This window comes from Crocodylus porosus, unplaced genomic scaffold, assembly GCF_001723895.1.
Source record: "Crocodylus porosus isolate Cpor-Errol unplaced genomic scaffold, CroPor_comp1, whole genome shotgun sequence".
Classification (NCBI taxonomy): Eukaryota; Metazoa; Chordata; order Crocodylia; family Crocodylidae; genus Crocodylus; species Crocodylus porosus.
In genome coordinates, this window is record NW_017728921.1 from 13,265,960 (window position 1) to 13,283,856 (window position 17,897).

General features: G+C 40.1%; 1 protein-coding gene across 1 annotated transcript in view; it reads right to left on the reverse strand.

The window, feature by feature from the left end:
• Nucleotides 1-17,897, reverse strand: part of TANGO2 (transport and golgi organization 2 homolog) — a 75,129-nt gene that overhangs the window by 46,667 nt on the left and 10,565 nt on the right. Inside the window, exons 2-3 of the mRNA XM_019539022.1 lie at nucleotides 12,907-13,035; nucleotides 4,603-4,723 (exon numbers count right to left, since the gene is read on the reverse strand). Coding sequence (XP_019394567.1) covers nucleotides 4,603-4,658 — 56 coding nt within the window. The 5' untranslated portion in view covers nucleotides 4,659-4,723; nucleotides 12,907-13,035. The remainder of the gene's footprint in view (nucleotides 1-4,602; nucleotides 4,724-12,906; nucleotides 13,036-17,897) is intronic.

Consider the following 17,897-nt stretch of genomic DNA (forward strand, 5'->3'; position numbering starts at 1 on the left):
CAGCTGACCTCCTGCCCTTTGGGCAGGGGGCTGGACTTGATGATCTTCTGAGGTCCCTTCCAGCCCTAATGTCTATGAAATCTACGAAATCAGACTATATCATATTTTCTGCCAGCTGTATATTTATGATTTCATGAAAGTGAAATGCCATCTTCTCAGTACCTGAAGACTTCCCTAACCAATTTCCTACAATCTCACTATCCTCTCCACTGTCACCACCTCCTACTAGCTTTGCATTAATCAGATTTGTAGTGTAGAGACTAAGTTCAAAATGATTTAGAACGTATTCATTTGGTTCCATTAGAAAAAGACACTTAGCAATATTTGTAACAGAATAAACCCCAGTAGGACCTCACCTATTAGATCTGCATAAAGATGTACTGATCTTAACTGTTATCAAGCTTTAGAATCTTTTGGACCCAATCTTGATGGATCCTGTCAGTCAACAACTACAATGGTTTTAAATCCGGATCATAAAATTGCCAGTCCATCTGTGTTAAGAATCCTACACAAAGATTAAAATGGAAATAAGCTAAGATATCTATGCTGTAGCAATGTCCTTGACTTGGGTGTGAGGCTTAATTATTTTGCCAGGTGCTTCAAAAACCTCCCGATGAAGAGTGCTTTCTTCTTTGGACATTTGAGAGAGAATTTCATAACTTTTTGGCATCCATGTAGTACAATTTCTGCTCTTTTAGATGTTTCTGCTCTTTAATCTGCAGGCTCTCAAATGACTGACTATTTCTGTCATCTTGCTCAGAGAAACTGAATCTTACAGAAGTGTACTGTAGAATGTATTCATATATAAATATGTATATAAAACACATTTTTTTAAAAAAGCTAGAAGACTTGGCAAGCAAATGTTAATTTTATTTCCTAGAGCTCCAACTAGTCGTTTCATTCAGAAATTTGAAACTTAGATGTGGCTTGTTTACATGAGATGCGTATATGAACTCAAAATATTTGCCCAAAATCTTCTCAAAAGAATAGGGAGCCTCCAAGTTTAATATAAAGCCATTACAGAGTACTGCTATGATTAAAACATCTTCATTTTGCCTTTTATGAAACAGTAATCATGCGGGGGGCGGGGGAGGGAAGCCATTTAAAATGACCCCAATTACTAAATAAATTATACAAAACCTAAAAATAGATAAATATTTTAAGTGTGTTAAGATTTATGTACCATTTTAATGTTGAAGCAGAGCTGAAAACATGAGAAATCATTCCATTAAAATAATTTCCTGTGATAATTCAGTTCCATAAAAAGACTATGCGATTATGGCTCTGAAGCTTGAAACCTGTATTTATGATAAGTCATGCATAGTATAGTTAAGCAAGATGTGATGCCAGCACACCACTTTTTACAACAGCTGTCTGGGCTATAGTAAAGCATTCACTACAGTGCTTTGCACAATTTTACGGAAATGTAGCTCACGCATAAAAGACCGAAGACAAAGATGAAAGACATAAGGGTAAACCAAAAACTGTTGAGAAGGCCCAATACGGCAGGGATCCAGTACTGCATTAACAGTAGCATAACATGGGGTGGACAAGCAGGGCACATATTCTGGGTACCACTGAAGAGGAGGGGCGCCAAAAGGACCAAGAGGGGCAACACCTCACCCTGGTGTTGTTGTTTGCCATATTCTGCCTGTACTTCCTGGCTATATGAAGCAGCTGATAGAGGCAATGTGTGTAATAGACTGCAAGGCATTCTGGGAATCAATTCTGGGGGGGGGAGGAGACAGATATGACTGCCCCACGACCATTTTTCCATTCTAGGCCTTCGGGTGTCGCAAAATCAACATTAGGCTTTCTAGTTAAGTTAGTGCCCATTACGGCTGTCAGATTAATTGCCTTAGCTACTAAAGAATTTTACATATTAGTAAAACAGCACTAATAGAACAGCTAAACAAGAAAAATGTTTTGTATGCATATTAATAGTGGGGACAATAAGATGTAGCACACATCAAAGTCTGACCCTGGCTTGCTCATGTTACCTTATTTTGCAACTTCAACTTGTATTGCCTTGAGGGAAATGAAAAAACAATGCTATTTATACTGATTGAAAGGCACCTGGAGACAGGAAACTTGGAAAAATGAAGTCCTCCATTAATACACATGAAGGTAGGCAATGCCACCGTAGCATCCTCCCACAAACATGACCTGGAAGGTTGCCACCTCTGGGACAATGAAGGCAATTCAGTTTACTGGCCCACCTGGCCCACTGTTTTGTGTAAAGATTTGCATCTACTGCCTGCACAAAAATAGACAAAAAGCCAAAGTGCCCTGGGGCTGGCTAACTACTAAGAATGTAATGCTGTAATGCCACACCTACAAATCTCATCTTTCCAAAACTCAAAAAAGTTGTGACCCACAAATTTTTTGCACTCCCCTTGTTGGCTTTGCAGTAAGTTACAACTGTTCATGCCATAAATACAAGAGAAAGTTGTTTGGACATAACAAGGAAGTACTATAAAAAACACATTATAACTTCATTCAGAAGACAGAAGAAGACAAATTGTTTGCCTGCAAGACGACAAAATTGGCAGAGAGAATTTCAGTTGAAGTTTAAGAATGTGTTACAGTAAAGAGCGCAAAACAAAATTAAGCTACTGGATTTATTCAACACCGTCTGTCACTTTAACTTATGAAAATTAAACATGCAGCTCCTACAAGAGGGCTATGAAGGCACACTAGGCTAGTAACTAGGGTAATATAGAGGTAATCAGGAGATTTAGGTACCATTTCCAACTGTGGCACTCCCAGATTAGGACCTTGAGGCAAAAGAGGCATAGGTGAAGTGACTTGCTTAGCTGAAATGACAAACTGGATTCCTTTACAAAGCTGAGAGCTATGGTTAGAGGAGTTCAATGCAAGAATCAAGGACCTTTATGAATCAGCCCTATGCAGTTCAATTTTCATATGGTTAAGATAAAGCCTGTCAAACTGGTCACAATTACGTCTTTTTTTTTCTTTAGATAGAGAAAGACTAAGAGTGAAAGGTCTGACTTTTACATAAAATATAATTAAGAGTCAAGACTGTATAGATTTTGAGCCTAAAATTGACTATGTTGATATGAAAATTTAAACTTATTAGAAATCTCTTACATGAAGCACTATGGTCTTGCTGATGTCACTAAAATGGAGGGGTTAATCAATGGCAGTTTTATCTGAAGTGCTGAGCAATGTGAAAAGGAAAAGTTCAAAACAGAATTCAACAAAAGATCAGAATCTAGGCCAAAATGGATCAAAAGTTCTTTCCTATTTTTGATACCAATAGCAGCCTATTTTCTGCCAGCAATCAATAGTTCCAAATTTGGTGCATCTTTTTCATAGCAAGCACACTACAAGAAGTATTACTTTAAATATCAATTGTGACAGAAAGTTCACTTGGCAAACAACATTCCAAATCAGCATGAATACAACCGAGGCCTAAAGGAGTCCTCTAGAGGCACCATTGCATTGAAAATCAGTCTTCTGTTGGCAACGCAGGTAAATGGCCCATACCAAATGCCTAGAAATATTAATTCAATACTAGTCATATCATAACACCCCCAAGAATCCTTTTCCTTTTACAAATTCAGATGTAGTCAATATACACATCTGGCACTAGGTGGTTTAATCATCATTCTAGTTCTTAATTAAATTTGTGACAACCAAAAAAAGCAGGGCAAAAAATTAACAGGTGGCAAAATAATTTGCCCACTGTATTAAACTGACCGACAATAATTCAATCAATATGGGTGCTTGTGCTTCCAAAAATGTGATAGTTAGCTTTAAATGGAACCAATATAGTATGCAGCAATAAAAGTGTAGTGACACAGTGCTAATAATTAAGAACACAAACTTGTGTGTAGGTGGATGTCTAAAATGTTGTTTCCCCATTTTATTTCTGAAGCCTGTTTTTGGGTGGGAATTCTTTAAAATACCGCTCCAAGATGAATATTTGTGATTAAAGGATTGCAGTGAGATAAGATATTAGGTATTGCTCACACATGTGTGTGACAGAGTACAAGGGCTCTCAATTTTTCAGTCCCTCAGAAGAGGATTCTCCATGAAAAAAAAAAACAAAAAAACAAAAAAACTTCTCAGCTCTAGAATAAGCTCCCTTTTCTGAACAGGACTAGCCTACTAATATTTAGGAATGCTGCATGGAGGTTTGATGAGTTAGAGATATTGTGTTTTATGTCAGGTTGAGGTCAACTAGTTGTCAAGGAGCAACTACTATTTAATTTAATCTCTGTCCTTGCACTTTCGGCTAGATTGCCAACAGATTGGACCGTCTTAGTTTTAGATACATAATGGAAGCAAGCATTTAAGTGGCACACCCAAGAGCCTATGGCAAATAGGAACCAGAAAACAAAATCCAGGAATGTCAAGTCCTAGCTTCCTGCTCTAATCAATGCATAGAAACAGTTTTTCATTTAAGAATTACGTACCACTATAAAGTAAAATAACATAACAATGGGATTACAATAGCACGCTTTTCAAGCACTCAGCCTTGGTTTCTGAGGCTGGGTTTCACTAGGTAGTGTTAAGTCAAATGTATCATGAAATTAGGTTATAAAAGGTATTTTGGCTTTAATCAGAACTATTTACCTGTATGCATTTTTCGAAACTGGCCGAGGGTCAAACTTAAATAAAAGGATGCACATGGAGAACTGCTGGCAAAGTCTTGCTTCCTCCAAAAAGGCTCAGCGCAAGGTCATGCTACTACCGCCTGTGAACAAAATATAATACAGTACAATAAAGGGGCTTTATTACACTGCAATTTCCAGAAGCATAACCTTATAATCATTCTTGTCTTTAAAGACCCTGCTGTTCTCATTAATAGCATTCCATATTGAAATCAACACGGCTGCAGAGATCTATTTGTCTCAATCAATGATTTGTCTGCAAAAGTCCTTGTTATTCCCTTCATGTATTGCTGAAGTAAGAATTTAATTTTGAGTTTTGGGAAAAGAATGAACTAATGACAAAAGATTACTGACAGGTCTGATCAGCAACAACAGGTATACTGTAACTTTCCCAACAATGCAAGGAAGATAAACACTTTATCAAAATTTTCCGCTCATTACCAATATAACACAATGGTGATATGTTTTGTTCTGCACAGATAGTCCTGTCAAGATCTAAGAAAGACAACTTAACCAAGCACATCCAGGAATGCGGCAGCTGGGAAAAGCCTAATCACAAAAGTTCTTGGAGATAGAAGAAAATAACCTATCACTAAATACACCTTTCAACAGAGTTGTGGGAAGATAGGAAAATATATAATATTGTGGGGGTAAACACTGCTGGGAACAGAGCGTACCTTTCTGATGAAGGCTGTCTCTGCCCTTTGTAGCATATTTAAAATTGTGGCCACGTTCAAATGGCATGAAAAATGTTCTTTCCGGATTGGAACCTTACAAGGTGCTTTCAGATATTTTCTGCATTGTCCCAGTGAGAACTTGCCTGGTAATAAAGTTGGAACATGACCCTACTTTTCTTGCTCCAGATGTAACAAGCGTTAGAAGTTTACTAACTATACAAGCTTAAGCACACTGCGCTGCTAGAGAGATCCATGCGTGAAAGTTGTCATAGTATGGAGGCAGGGCTAGGGGGAGAGAGGGGTTGGAGACAAATCAATACCTGAATCCTAGAATCACTCAGTAATTAAACTCATTTTGCTCCAGTGAGTAATTGCTGAAGCAAAAATTGTACAAAAATATAAAAATGCAAGTATTTTATAAATCACACAATGCATTAAAAGAACTAAGAAAGTCTTGTTATTTCCTGGTACAGATACTAATTGTAATTCTAGGTCTCATTTTACAGAGCCTCTCTGAACCCTCCCATGATAATCCCACATTTTAATTTCAACAGAAGGAAGACATTTTCCACGACATTTCACACTATTTCACTTTTACTACCGAAAGCAGAGCTACAAGTGCAGCATTTATACAGATTTTAAATTAGCAGCCTGCCAGTAGCTGTTGGCTTCTGTCAAGTCATGGCTCAGCATTGCAACAAGCCTGCTGTCACTGTCATTGTCATGGCACAACAGATTCACTCCTCCTATCACCAATATTTTACCAAGGGACTCCTCTGTTGCAGCAGCTAAATAACCTGAAACTGAACCAGCAAACCAAACAGGACAGCCAGGGCAAAAGAGAGAGAGATTGGAGGGGAGGGAAATAGTTTTTTTTAATCTCTGTTCCTATACAAAAATGAATTATTCTTTCAAGCAATGACTTGATAAAGTGTTAGTTTGAGGCTCTGCTGGAGCAGGACCCCTGAAATATTCCCCTGCTTAACAGACTAATACCATAAACTAATGTCACAGAAGAAAGAATTCAAGTTCTGCAGTGTATGCTCAACCCTCCCCCTGCCCCCACCCTCCAAAAAAGAAAACAAGCCTATGCAAGGTGGGTCATAAATGGATAAATAAAAAAAAATAAAAAAATCTTCCAATGTACAGGAAAGAAAGATGCGACATAAGACAACTCATTTCAAGATCTGGCTGTTTAACGGAATGACACTAAAGGATCTTCTGAAAAAAGGGGAAGATTTGGAAAGCAATACTGTCCTTTTCAGGTTTCCAGTGCCGGACCACATTGGACCTAGGTACTCCTCAGCTTGCCTTGGCACTTGTGGGAAAAGACTAATCTGTAAGGAAGAAGGCAATTGTTGTCCCAGGAGCTGTAAAAGGTAGGGGCTACAGTGCTGACTCCCCCTAACACCCAGTGTTGTGGATACTCTGGTTTGCAGTTTATTCCCCAATGGACACAATAGTTGAGGCATAAACACCAATTGTATAGAAGTTTCTAAACCAAAGAGCTTTTATACTTCTTGTGCTGGCTGCAGATCTAGACACCACCTACGGTCCATTCTGACTCAACTTCCTCATCAACCAGATGTTCAGCAGGACTCGGGCCTTCCAGCCATGGTTTCTCTCCTGCAAAGTGTTGTAGGCTTGATTTTCCAGACAGTTTTTTTGGACTGTGGCTGGTCCCAGCATCAAAAACCACACATTTCTTTCAGCAGCCTCTTCCTTTGTCGCTCTCCCTTGCCCCAAGCCTTTGCCTCTAAATCCCTGCTCCATCACTTGTCCCATTGCACTTTCACTTTGGGGGATCCCACCCATGCCCGGAACTTGGTCAAAACAGGTTTCCTTCCAGCTCAGGTAGCTTTCTCAGCATACCCATTTTTCTGCCTAGTACACGGCCCTTATAAAGTTAACCATGTCTTGTGAGTGCTCTGCTCTATTGTTTCTTCTATAACCTAATCACAGCCCAAGGGTGACTTATTATGGTGGAAACCAACCTTTTTGGCAGCTGTGTCACAAATAAGCCCTGTACCCTCCCTACTTGTCACTCCAATCCCCTCCCCCATGTTGCTCTGCTTCCTCCTCCCCACCCTATCTATAACTGCACTCCCCATCCCCTCCCTGCTCTGCTGTATAATATACACAGAAGCTACTTGTGGTATATGTGCTGCAGGTTGGCTACCCGTTAATTATTACATGTCAAAACATTCAATGATATGGCAAGTTAATAAGATTAATCAGAATATCTAAATTGCATACATCATATGCATATATGCTAAAAGTCAGGTTCTTTTTAGAACAGCAAATAATATTGATTACAGATTGACAATATCCAATACTATCCAGTTCATTACATTATCGACAATCATCTAGGTTAACTACTGCCCTCTGTCAGATGAAATCAGGAGCTATACGTTACAAAGTTAGCTTTTTAGCCACAGAAAATTCTTCATGTGTTGTCAGTAGTTGTCACAACATCTTCTCTCAAGACGTAGCATGGCACTGATTAAAGCCAGCAGAAAGAAATGATTCTAACTGATGGAAATTGGGATCAGGCCCTCAAGTACAAGCTACTAAGTGAGGTACCAATTAGACCACAAGCTCTTTGAAACAAGGGCAACGTACCTGCTTATTGGCACAGCACCTAGCATGAGCGCTCAATCAGAACCGGGGCAGATGTAAACTATTGTAAGATGCAAAGAAGATGCCTTTACCTCCTTCCTAAGCTGTGCAAGTACCTGAACTCTCAAATCTTTACAAACTCACAAAAATCACACAAGACACACACTGAGATGAAACAGAACTTTCAGTATGGAAGAAATCTTTCAGTGGAACTCATTACTGACTGAAGATTCAGTTTAAGAAGGAAAACATCTTGCGACTAGCTAAGTATTGCTATTTGGGTCACTATAAAAAAGTCATTGCCATAAAATAGATTTACTTTAGCCAACTGCTTGTTATTGGGTTTTATCCTTCAAGTATGCTTCTCACAGACAACTCCATAATTTAACTGAACTGGTATCAAGTCCCTGACGATACCTTGATTGAATATAGAATTTAAAATAAAGATAATGAATGACAACTGACCGGCATTATATTTGTGCTGGGCAAAGTCTTCCTTCCCACTTTAAATTCCAAGAGGGATTGCTGTGTGGGCAGAGAGATTTATGTGATTGCATTCAGTTGCTTTAAAAAGCATTTTTCTAACTTGGTTCCTCAAGGACACAATAAACTGCAAACTAGCTTCATAAGTCCTGTCGGGAAGGCACCAGAAGTTAGTAGTTTGCTTTCTTCCAAATATCCCACACACCCCACTTTCTTTTTTAGTGTGTAAAAAAAAAAAAAAAAAAGAAAAAAGAGAAATAGATTTCTGGCAAGACGACTCTTGTGTTCTCACAGGGACCTGTTAACTGCGGGCTAGGCACCAAGCAAGTGTTTCAAAACTTTTCTTCATTTCATGTTAAGAATACAGGAATAATAATCAAAAAATCAGTATCTGAGAGCTCATCTTAATAATTAAATGAAAAACCATAATAAAACCATTTTCATGGGAAACATGTTAGAAAAATTCAGACCACCTTAGCAATGCATGATCATCAGCTAAGTTACAAAGAACACTGCATGTTGTGTAGGGCAAGAATTGTGTTCTGCTTTCATACAATAGCCAATACTCTTGGGTCCAAAGCTTATTTTTTAGGTAAAAAAAGCCAAATAGCAGGCTTCAGCATGTTCAAAGTTAATTCAGTTCAATTCTATAGTTCAAGCATTACCATCTTGCTTGTACTTGTCTAAAAATCCTGCCCTTTTCACCATGCACACACTATTAGGGAGAAAGGAGATTAACTTTACATTGCTGAAACAAAAAGCCACCTTATGGACACACAAGCTACTGACTCATCAGGGATACTGTTGATGGATCCAAACAGTCTTATAAGTCAAGAGGAAGAAATATAGGATTGATCCCAAAGGTTGCTCTGAAAGGGATACAACCAAGTTTTTATTCTTCCAGTCCTCATGCTGCCTTTAAACTGTTCCAAAGCTTTTTTTTGAGTGTATTCCTTCTGCCCTTCCTGCAAGATGTCCTGCCTGCTTTGTATTCATTTAGTCTAAAAATATATATACACATTTACTCACCATAAAAGAACCTAGCCATGAACGCTATAAAAGCATGAAAATAACAGAAGCTACAAAGCTTATAAAAATGGGATCTAAACTGGATTGAGTATTCTCCTGTCCAATTATTTTGGGCTACGGTGATGTTGTACAAATGAGCTAGAAATTTACTTGTAGTTACTTGAGGCTTTGTTTAAAAGTTGATGCCATTTTAACAAAAAATAAGCCAAGAAGTTGTTCAATGAGCATAATTCTTCAGTGAGCAAGCAATGCATCTTTATTACCAAAAAAGTGTCATACAGAGGCACTATCCTTCAAACACCAAGAAGAAAAAAAGAAAGTGTTGACAGGTTAACTCAGAAGCCAAGCTATATCTTATATTATAGTGGAGACCAGAGTTTGGGCAAACTCCATTCAGAGAGTATCATGATAGCTAAAAGGTACACTGATGTGTCAATCCATATCATAAAAGGAAAAGTGACGGTGATCGGCAATTGGCTTTTTTGGGTGGATGTGGCTGATAATGTCACCAATAAGTGCCATGTGCATGTGTGCAGCCACAGCATGCATGTGGCCAGGAATGCAGCTCAGCAGCTTGGAGAGCAGCATCTGCCTGGTAAGTCTGTGGGGGAAGGGGAAGGGGCCAGATCAAGGCCCCCACAGTGAGAGAGGGAGTGGTGCAAGGGCTGCCTAGTTGGAGTGGGGTGAAGGAAGAAGCTGCAGGAAGCTCATCCTGGGGGTGTAGGGGGGAGGGTGCAGGTCCTTGCTGCTGTGCACAGCCCTGGAGGGGGGTGGAGGGGAGAAGGGGCATGTGCTTCCCAGATTTGTATGTGGGGCAAAGGCAGGTTGCCCACTGCAGGCTGGGCCCAAGGGCTGAGCCAACCTCTTCCTGGTGGGGGGGCTGCACTCGGAGCAGGGGCTATGGTGAATTTTGCGGTGGCTATAGCCCACCCGTAACACCCCTCCCAGCACCACTACCAACACCTGCCCTGGACACAGCCCCTGCCCTGCCCCTGCCAGGAAGAGGCCAGTGCAGCCCCCAGTCCTGAGCCTGCCCTTGCCCCATGCACAAATCCAGGGAGCACATACTCCACTATGCCTCCCCCAAGGGTGCGTGCAGGGATGCGGCCCCTGCCCCCAGGTGAGCCGCCCACAGCTCTGCCCCACACTCTGCCACGCCCTGGCTGAGCAGCGCCTGCAGCTGCCCCACTCCCTCCCTTACCATAAGGACCTTCATCTGCCCTCCACCCCCCACGCCCCTTCCCTCCCCCCACCACAGACTTACCAGCCAGACACTGCTCTCTAAGCTGCCAGGCTGCATATTGGCAGTTGGCTCAGTATCAGCTGATATGGCTCATTAATAAATTGGCCAATGGTATCGACCAAAAAAAATCTTTATTGGTGCACCCCTAACGATAGGTTAGTACTTCTTTTTAACCTTTGTTGGAACTGAACAAAGAGAAGGGCATCTGACTACATCAGAATAGGCAGATGCCCTTGCAGGAAAAAATATTAAAGACTCAGAAGGAAGTACCTTCCAATCCTCAGCTGTAGACACAGGCAAATCAGAGCAGGAGAAAATTGGTGGAGACTTTTAGAAGAGTAGGGAAGTCCACTCCAGGAAGACAAAGGGATATAAACACCCAATTTTAAAACAGGCAGCTGTCAGGCTTCTCTCAACTCTTATGGAAATAACTATCAGTTTTTGCTGGGTACCCTGCCAACAAATTAATTGGATTACTCAGTCAAAACCTGTTGACAGGTAATTGCTCGTAACCACTCAAGAGTATTTTTATAGAGATTTCAGTCTCTCCATTACCCGATTTACAAAGTTTATTTTGAACAGTCAATCCAGTCACACACCGAAAAGGAAAAAAAATATTGCAGCTGTTCGTGCCAAGCCACTGCCCAGCACAGACTCAAATAAAAACTGTTGGCATAAAACATCTCGAGCTTTAAATAGAGAGGAGAGAATAGGCTTTTTTCCCCTGAAGTTTTTATATTGCATTTTGTAGATTGTTTTAAAGGGATATTACAAATGGTTTTCAACTCTCCATTTTAATACTGTTCTAAGTTGCAAACAGCTTTCATATTTATTTTGCAGTTCTGCTTTGGCATAACTCTCATTCTACCCACCATTTCTAACAGAGCTTGAAAACTGACATGGTTCTCTATTTACTTGAAGCTTTCGTACACTGTTACATCAGCTACCAAAACAGAAAGTTAGTTAACACATACTCCACCTCCTCACTCTGAAACAGAGCACTACATATTGTAGGGCCTACAAAATCACTTAGTATATTTTTGCAGTGCAAGCAGTTTTTGCATTAAACACATGAAGACCTAAAGCTGACAGTAATTTTAAAGCTACAGTAATTGAAACCTAGCTCTTCTCTGAAGCAGTGTTCAAAACCGCTTCTTTAAAAACAGTTCAGTGCATAAGAAGAGTTGTAGTGCCTTCTTTGATTAAAACAAATACTGTATTTACTACATTGTGCTGTGTAATTTAGTAAGAGGGTAGATTTATAGAAGCTAATTTCAAACATGTAAAAAGACTGGAGGATTTGGATATTTCCCTGCAATATCTGGAACTTTAATATTGCATTAGTGACCTAAAGTCAACTGGAATAAAAATATAATGTGTAATTTTTAATAGTTCAAGCCACAAAAGCAAGCAGTAACTAATATAATGAGACTTAATCTAGTATTTTAAATCTAATTTAATAGTGGATGTATTAAGTTATGAACTAAATATACCCATATTAACCCTTATTGAGAATCTGGCCCACAATTCAAGATAAAAGGGACACTGAAAAGTGTAAGAACTACTACAGTTTGCCGTACTGAACTGGAAATCCCATCTTGGGAAACCAACAGAGATGTTACAGTACTGATCTCATTCTATTTTACAGCAACATTAAAAGGAAAGGCCAGAACTCATGGTAGATCTTACCTTTGCAGTGATGTAACCTATACTCCCAAGACAGTATTAGTACAAACAACATACTAAAGGTTGAAAGCACTAATCCAAACTATCCACACTCCTATTAGTTACTGTAAATTCACTTTAATAAGGAATTAATAGTTCAGGGAGATAAGAAGCTGGAGGTAGAGGCAATGTTTAGGATATCCAAGAAACTTCTTAAACAGTTACTGGACTGACTGAGCTTAGCAAGGGAAGTTCCAACTGTTATACAAACACTACCAATTGTGTAGTTAACATCTATTAAAAAAAGACAATTTAGATTAATTAAAAAAAAATGTTTCAGTTACTACTGAGTGAGAAGTAAATCAACATATTATTGCAGCACCCAATATTACAACATACAGATTTTTATGAACCAAATAGGTGGAGTGAGGGAAAAAGTGAGGAGCAGACAGAAAACAAGAGACTCTGGGGACATATTAAAAAAAAAGAAACCATACAAGCCAGACCATCAAGGTATGATGGCATTGCAAACAATTTGTACTTCACTTACCAACTTGACTCAGACCATGAAGGTTACCTGAGGAAAACAAAAGCTAATATGCGACTCCAAGGAGAATGGAAGTTGTACTTAGCATAGAGAAAGTCAGGCTCTGGAAAACAGGAACTATCTGTGCTGTGCCTAAATACAAAATAAATAAATAAATAAAAATAAATTAAATAACTGTATTGAATTGGGAGAGGGAGGGAAGAAGTAGAAAGGCAGACTCTTGACTAAGAGGAACAAAAAGTAACTGGGAAAAGGTCTGAGCTCTGATATTACAAAAAACAAGGCTGGAAAAGGATCCTGTTCTCACCCTAGCTTTAAAGAACACGGGGCTCACTGCTAAATGCACGACAGTTGCAGCTTTCCACAAACACTGTGAAGGTTAAAAAGAGGCCAGAAACACTAACTGACACTGAAGGAAGTATTCGCTTGTTAAAGCTACTTTGTAGGCAAGAGATGGCAGATTTGAGCCATTTAACAGTTTAACTCACAATTTTAGTAAATGTTTTTAAAAGATGTTCTGTTAAATATCAAAAAAGGTAGGAGAGAGAAACTATCAAATTTATTAAAAACCAAATTGAACTACCTCAAAAATATTTTTCTAATTAAACATGCCACCTTCCTAAAAAAAAAGATAAAAAAAAAAAAAAGTCTTCACATAATACATCTTCCAGGGGTCCCTCGGATGCATGTGCATTTCAAGATGTTCAGTCAGTCAGTAACACTGAAGTATTGCTACAGGTCAATCACCGTGTCAGCTGAACATTGGTTGCAAAAACAGCAAGCTGGCCATTATATACAGAACTAAAGACAATTCACACGGAGAGTTATCCATTTAGGCAACTGGGGTAAGACAGTAGATGCAACTGCACCATATTCTTATGCGAGCTACTATACATTTCACTGCATCATTTTCAAGAAAAACATACATTTCCACATGGGGACTCTGGGGGTGTTTATACACATGCTCCAGGAGGCAAAAAAGGCAGGGGGGGAAGGTGCTTTAATTAGCACAGCTTCAAGAGCCATGTTAAAAATGGCAGCAGGGTGCTTTGAACTAAATTGCCTTCCTGCCATTTTTCAGCACGGGGACACTGATGCACATGCCGCTGGAATCTGTTGGAGTGCAGTAATTGCCATGCTCCAGCAGACTTGATTAATCGAGTCTGCTCTAACGTGCTTTAAATTACAGAGCATCAGAGCAACCTCCCTGCACATGTATAGGAGCCCTGGGGTGCTAACAAACTACTTTCCAGGTATCGTGTGGATGGAAATGGGAGAGCAGATTTCTAGAGAAAAAAAGTAGTAAGGGCAGTTTCCCTGATCTCTCTATAGTGTAACATTATCTTTTGAGGATTGTTGCACTGAGCTGTCTGATGCCTTTATGTATGAATTTTTTTTTAACAGTAAAATGAAGAAAACATTTTAAGTAGTCAAGAATAACAGGCTAGCTGCATACATAACAGGAAACCCTGGAGACAAGAAAGTGTGTGTTTTTGGCTCTTCCGCTGAATATACAAAGAGAAGTCAGTCCCGACTTTTCTTCATGTTATCTTGCCTCCATGTGCAACAGGTCAGAGAGTCTGTGCACTTTCCACCATTCAGTGAATTATATTGCACCCCATGCAAGGGACACATTCCTCATCTGCCTGTAGAGAAGTTACTCTTTTCTAAGTAGTTTAAACAAGGCTTTACTTAGGTTTATTTATATAGATTACTTTTTTGCTCACTAGGGGCTAGCACAAAAACCCTGCTGTTTTAGGTGAACCAGACCTCCTTTAGCATTCTGGGATGGTGGCAGGCTGCATGGTTCTCGATTCATCTGCCATGGCACCCAGGGATCTTCACAGGTTCCTCACAAGCTACCTCTCCCACCGACTCTGCCTTAGCGGCAGAACCAGCCATTCTCCAACAGAGCATCTCACGAGATCATTTTTATGTTCTCCCCTCCGAACCAAACTTTGTTACATCACAGTCTGCAGGAACAAGACAACTGCCAGGGCTTCCAAGGAGGGAATGCCCTTACTAGTGTTACTTTACTATATTTCATTTGGAAATGCTTCATTTAATTTTTCTCCTGAAAATAAGACTTGCCACAAATCCCTAAAGTTATTATTAATGAAGCTCACTGTAGCAGTAGCTGCAGAGACATAAAAGAATGAAATATAAATCAACAAATGATGGCTACATTAGGTCTGACATTTCCAACACTTCACTTTTCTCACATCACTGCTTCTCATTACCACTCTTTTTCCCACGTTTTATTTATTCTATATGATTTAGTCTGTATGGATTTGTTAAAAACACAGACAAACATTTCTGTGGTAATGACCAAAATCTATTTGCTCTTAGATCTGTCATTTGTTTGCAAGCAAAAATATCAAACATTGGTTTAGCTGACTATGAATAGAGAATAACATTAAGAAACTTATGTCAGGGTAGGAAGAAAAATGCTGTTTTGATTCCTAGTATGACACCATGATGGAACACACAGACAGCACCACAACATAAAGCAAAGCCTTCAGATTTGGAGCAGTGAAAGAGCCATGAGTTAAAGGGATATGTTATGGGAACTGACAGACACCACCAATTTAGCTGAATTTTAAGATGCCTTTTTAAAATTGTACTCCTTCCAAACTGGAGGCAATGGACAGGAAATCCAATCAGTTCCTCCAGATGTGGACTCAAACATTAATAACCCCTTTCCTCTCAACCATTTGAAGTCTTAAATTTCTTAATAGCTGCAGGATCTTCAAGACACCACATACACAGTCATGCCCAGTGTGTTCTACTCCACATTTCATACTTACTTACGTAACAGGTGCAGAACTAGCAGATTTGGTACAAGCAACATTAGTTCCCTGATGCCTGGCATGGAATGTGTGACCCAGAACTGGAAAGTAGCCTAATACACCAAATACAGTACTGAACTCGACAGAAAAAAAATGCCCCAAAAACCTGAATGATCTTTACATAGGCTAGACTCTAACTTTGGATCATCACAAACTCAAACTAGGTTGAACTGATCATCTGGAGATGAAAGCTCAGTCTCCCAGCATCATCTGTTCTGCCCCTGCAAGGCAATGAAACAGACAACCAAGAAAAAAAGTACAAAAAGTTTTCAAGACCTCAGAGATAAATATTTAATCACAGTTCTTGCATTTACTTAGGAATTTACATAGGCAATATAAAAGTTCCTTCAGGATCTACTTTTGGGGCCAAATCCAGAAGTCTAGCTTTCAAAGAATTTAGCTCCCTTGAGTTTTCTGATGCACCAATCCTGTAGAGTATAAAACTTCAACAGATACTTAGGCTTGAATTCCTGGGAAATCAAGTATGCAGATGTAGCAAAAACATTCATTCAGTCTTATAGTAAAGCAATACTCTGAGAAGTAATGACCTCAACTACCCAGTAACAATTTATTTGCTTAAAACAAGTTCAAATATCAATTACACAATCTGGATAACAAGTTGTATTGATAAATGTTTAAAAACTTTGAAGTAAAAATTTAAGCAGTCAATATTCAACTTTTAATAGAGGGCTACAGAGCTGCAAGATGTATGGCTATGAGTCTTAGAAAACAACTAAGGAATGTGGGTTTGGGTTTGCTGTTTGTTTTTTTTAAATCAGGCAAGTCATGTTAAAAAAAAAATGTAAGTTCTACATGGTTGGAAATGTAGAATTTGAGTCATTCCAAGATGGATAACAATGTTGGGAAGGAATGACTTCCAGTCCAGCATATCGCTATACCAAGATGCACGAGGTGCAAGATTAAGAGCTCATATGTCAGTTCAGTTTGAGTCTTATTATAGCTCTCATCTTCAAGCTCAGATTGACCAGAAGCCTACTTCAAATATATTGGACCTAGACAGGTTACAGGGGTAGGCGGATGAGAACAGGATGGGATTCAACACCGACAAGTGCAAGGTGCTGCACCTACAGGCTGGGCAACTCCCTTCTCATCAGTGCAGAGGCAGAAAAGGACCTTGGAGTCGTCATTGATGCCAAGATGAACGTGGGCCGGCAGTGTGGGGATGCAGTAAGGAAGACCCGACCACACCTTGTCATGCGTCCACAGATACATCTCAAGCAGGTCCAAAGAGGTGTTCCTCCCCCTCTATGCAGCACTGGTCAGGCCGCAGCTTGAGTACTGCGTCCAGTTCTGGGTGCCACACTTCAGGAGGGATGTGGACAACGTGGAGAGGGTCCAGAGGAGGCCACCCACATGATCAGGGGGCAGCAGGGCAGGTCCTACAAGGGGAGGCTACAGGACCTGAACCTGTTCAGCCTCCACAAGAAAAGGCTGGGGGGGGATCTAGTGGGCTGTTACAAACTAGTTAGAGGGGACCAGCATGCGCTGGGGAAGTCCCTGTTCCCCTGAGCACTACCAGGAGTGACTAGAAATAATGGTCACAAGCTGACAGAGGGTAGATTCAGGCTAGACATCAGGAGGCGCTACTTCACTGTCAGGGCAGCTAGGATCTGGAACCAACTTCCAAGGGAAGTGGTGCTGGCTCCTACCCTGGGGGTCTTCAAGAGGAGGCTCGATGTACACCTTGCTGGGGTCGTTTGACCCCAGTACTCTTTCCTGCCATGGCAGGGAGTCAGACTCGATGATCTGCTCAGGTCCCTTCCGACCCTACAAACTATGAAACGTTAACTGCCGAAGTGTTGATTCTTCAAATGCTCGCTCTGTCCAAAAAGTTAGATAGGAGTCTTAGTTCACTTTCAGCTGCTCAGCCTTCATTCTTTTGGCTCTGTAATATTTCAGTAGTTATCCCATACTTGTTCAAAATCAAGTCTTAACAAAAGTAACTCCATTTGTGTTATGCGTTCTCATCTACTGCATATAAGTGTAGGGAGCAGATTTGCTGAGTAGGATAAGGCTCCCTGTATAAAGGATCAGAAGTTTCATAGATTTCATAGACATCAGGCCTGGAAGGGACCTCGGGAGATCATCGAGTCCAGCCCCCTGCCCAAAGGGCAGGAAGTCAGC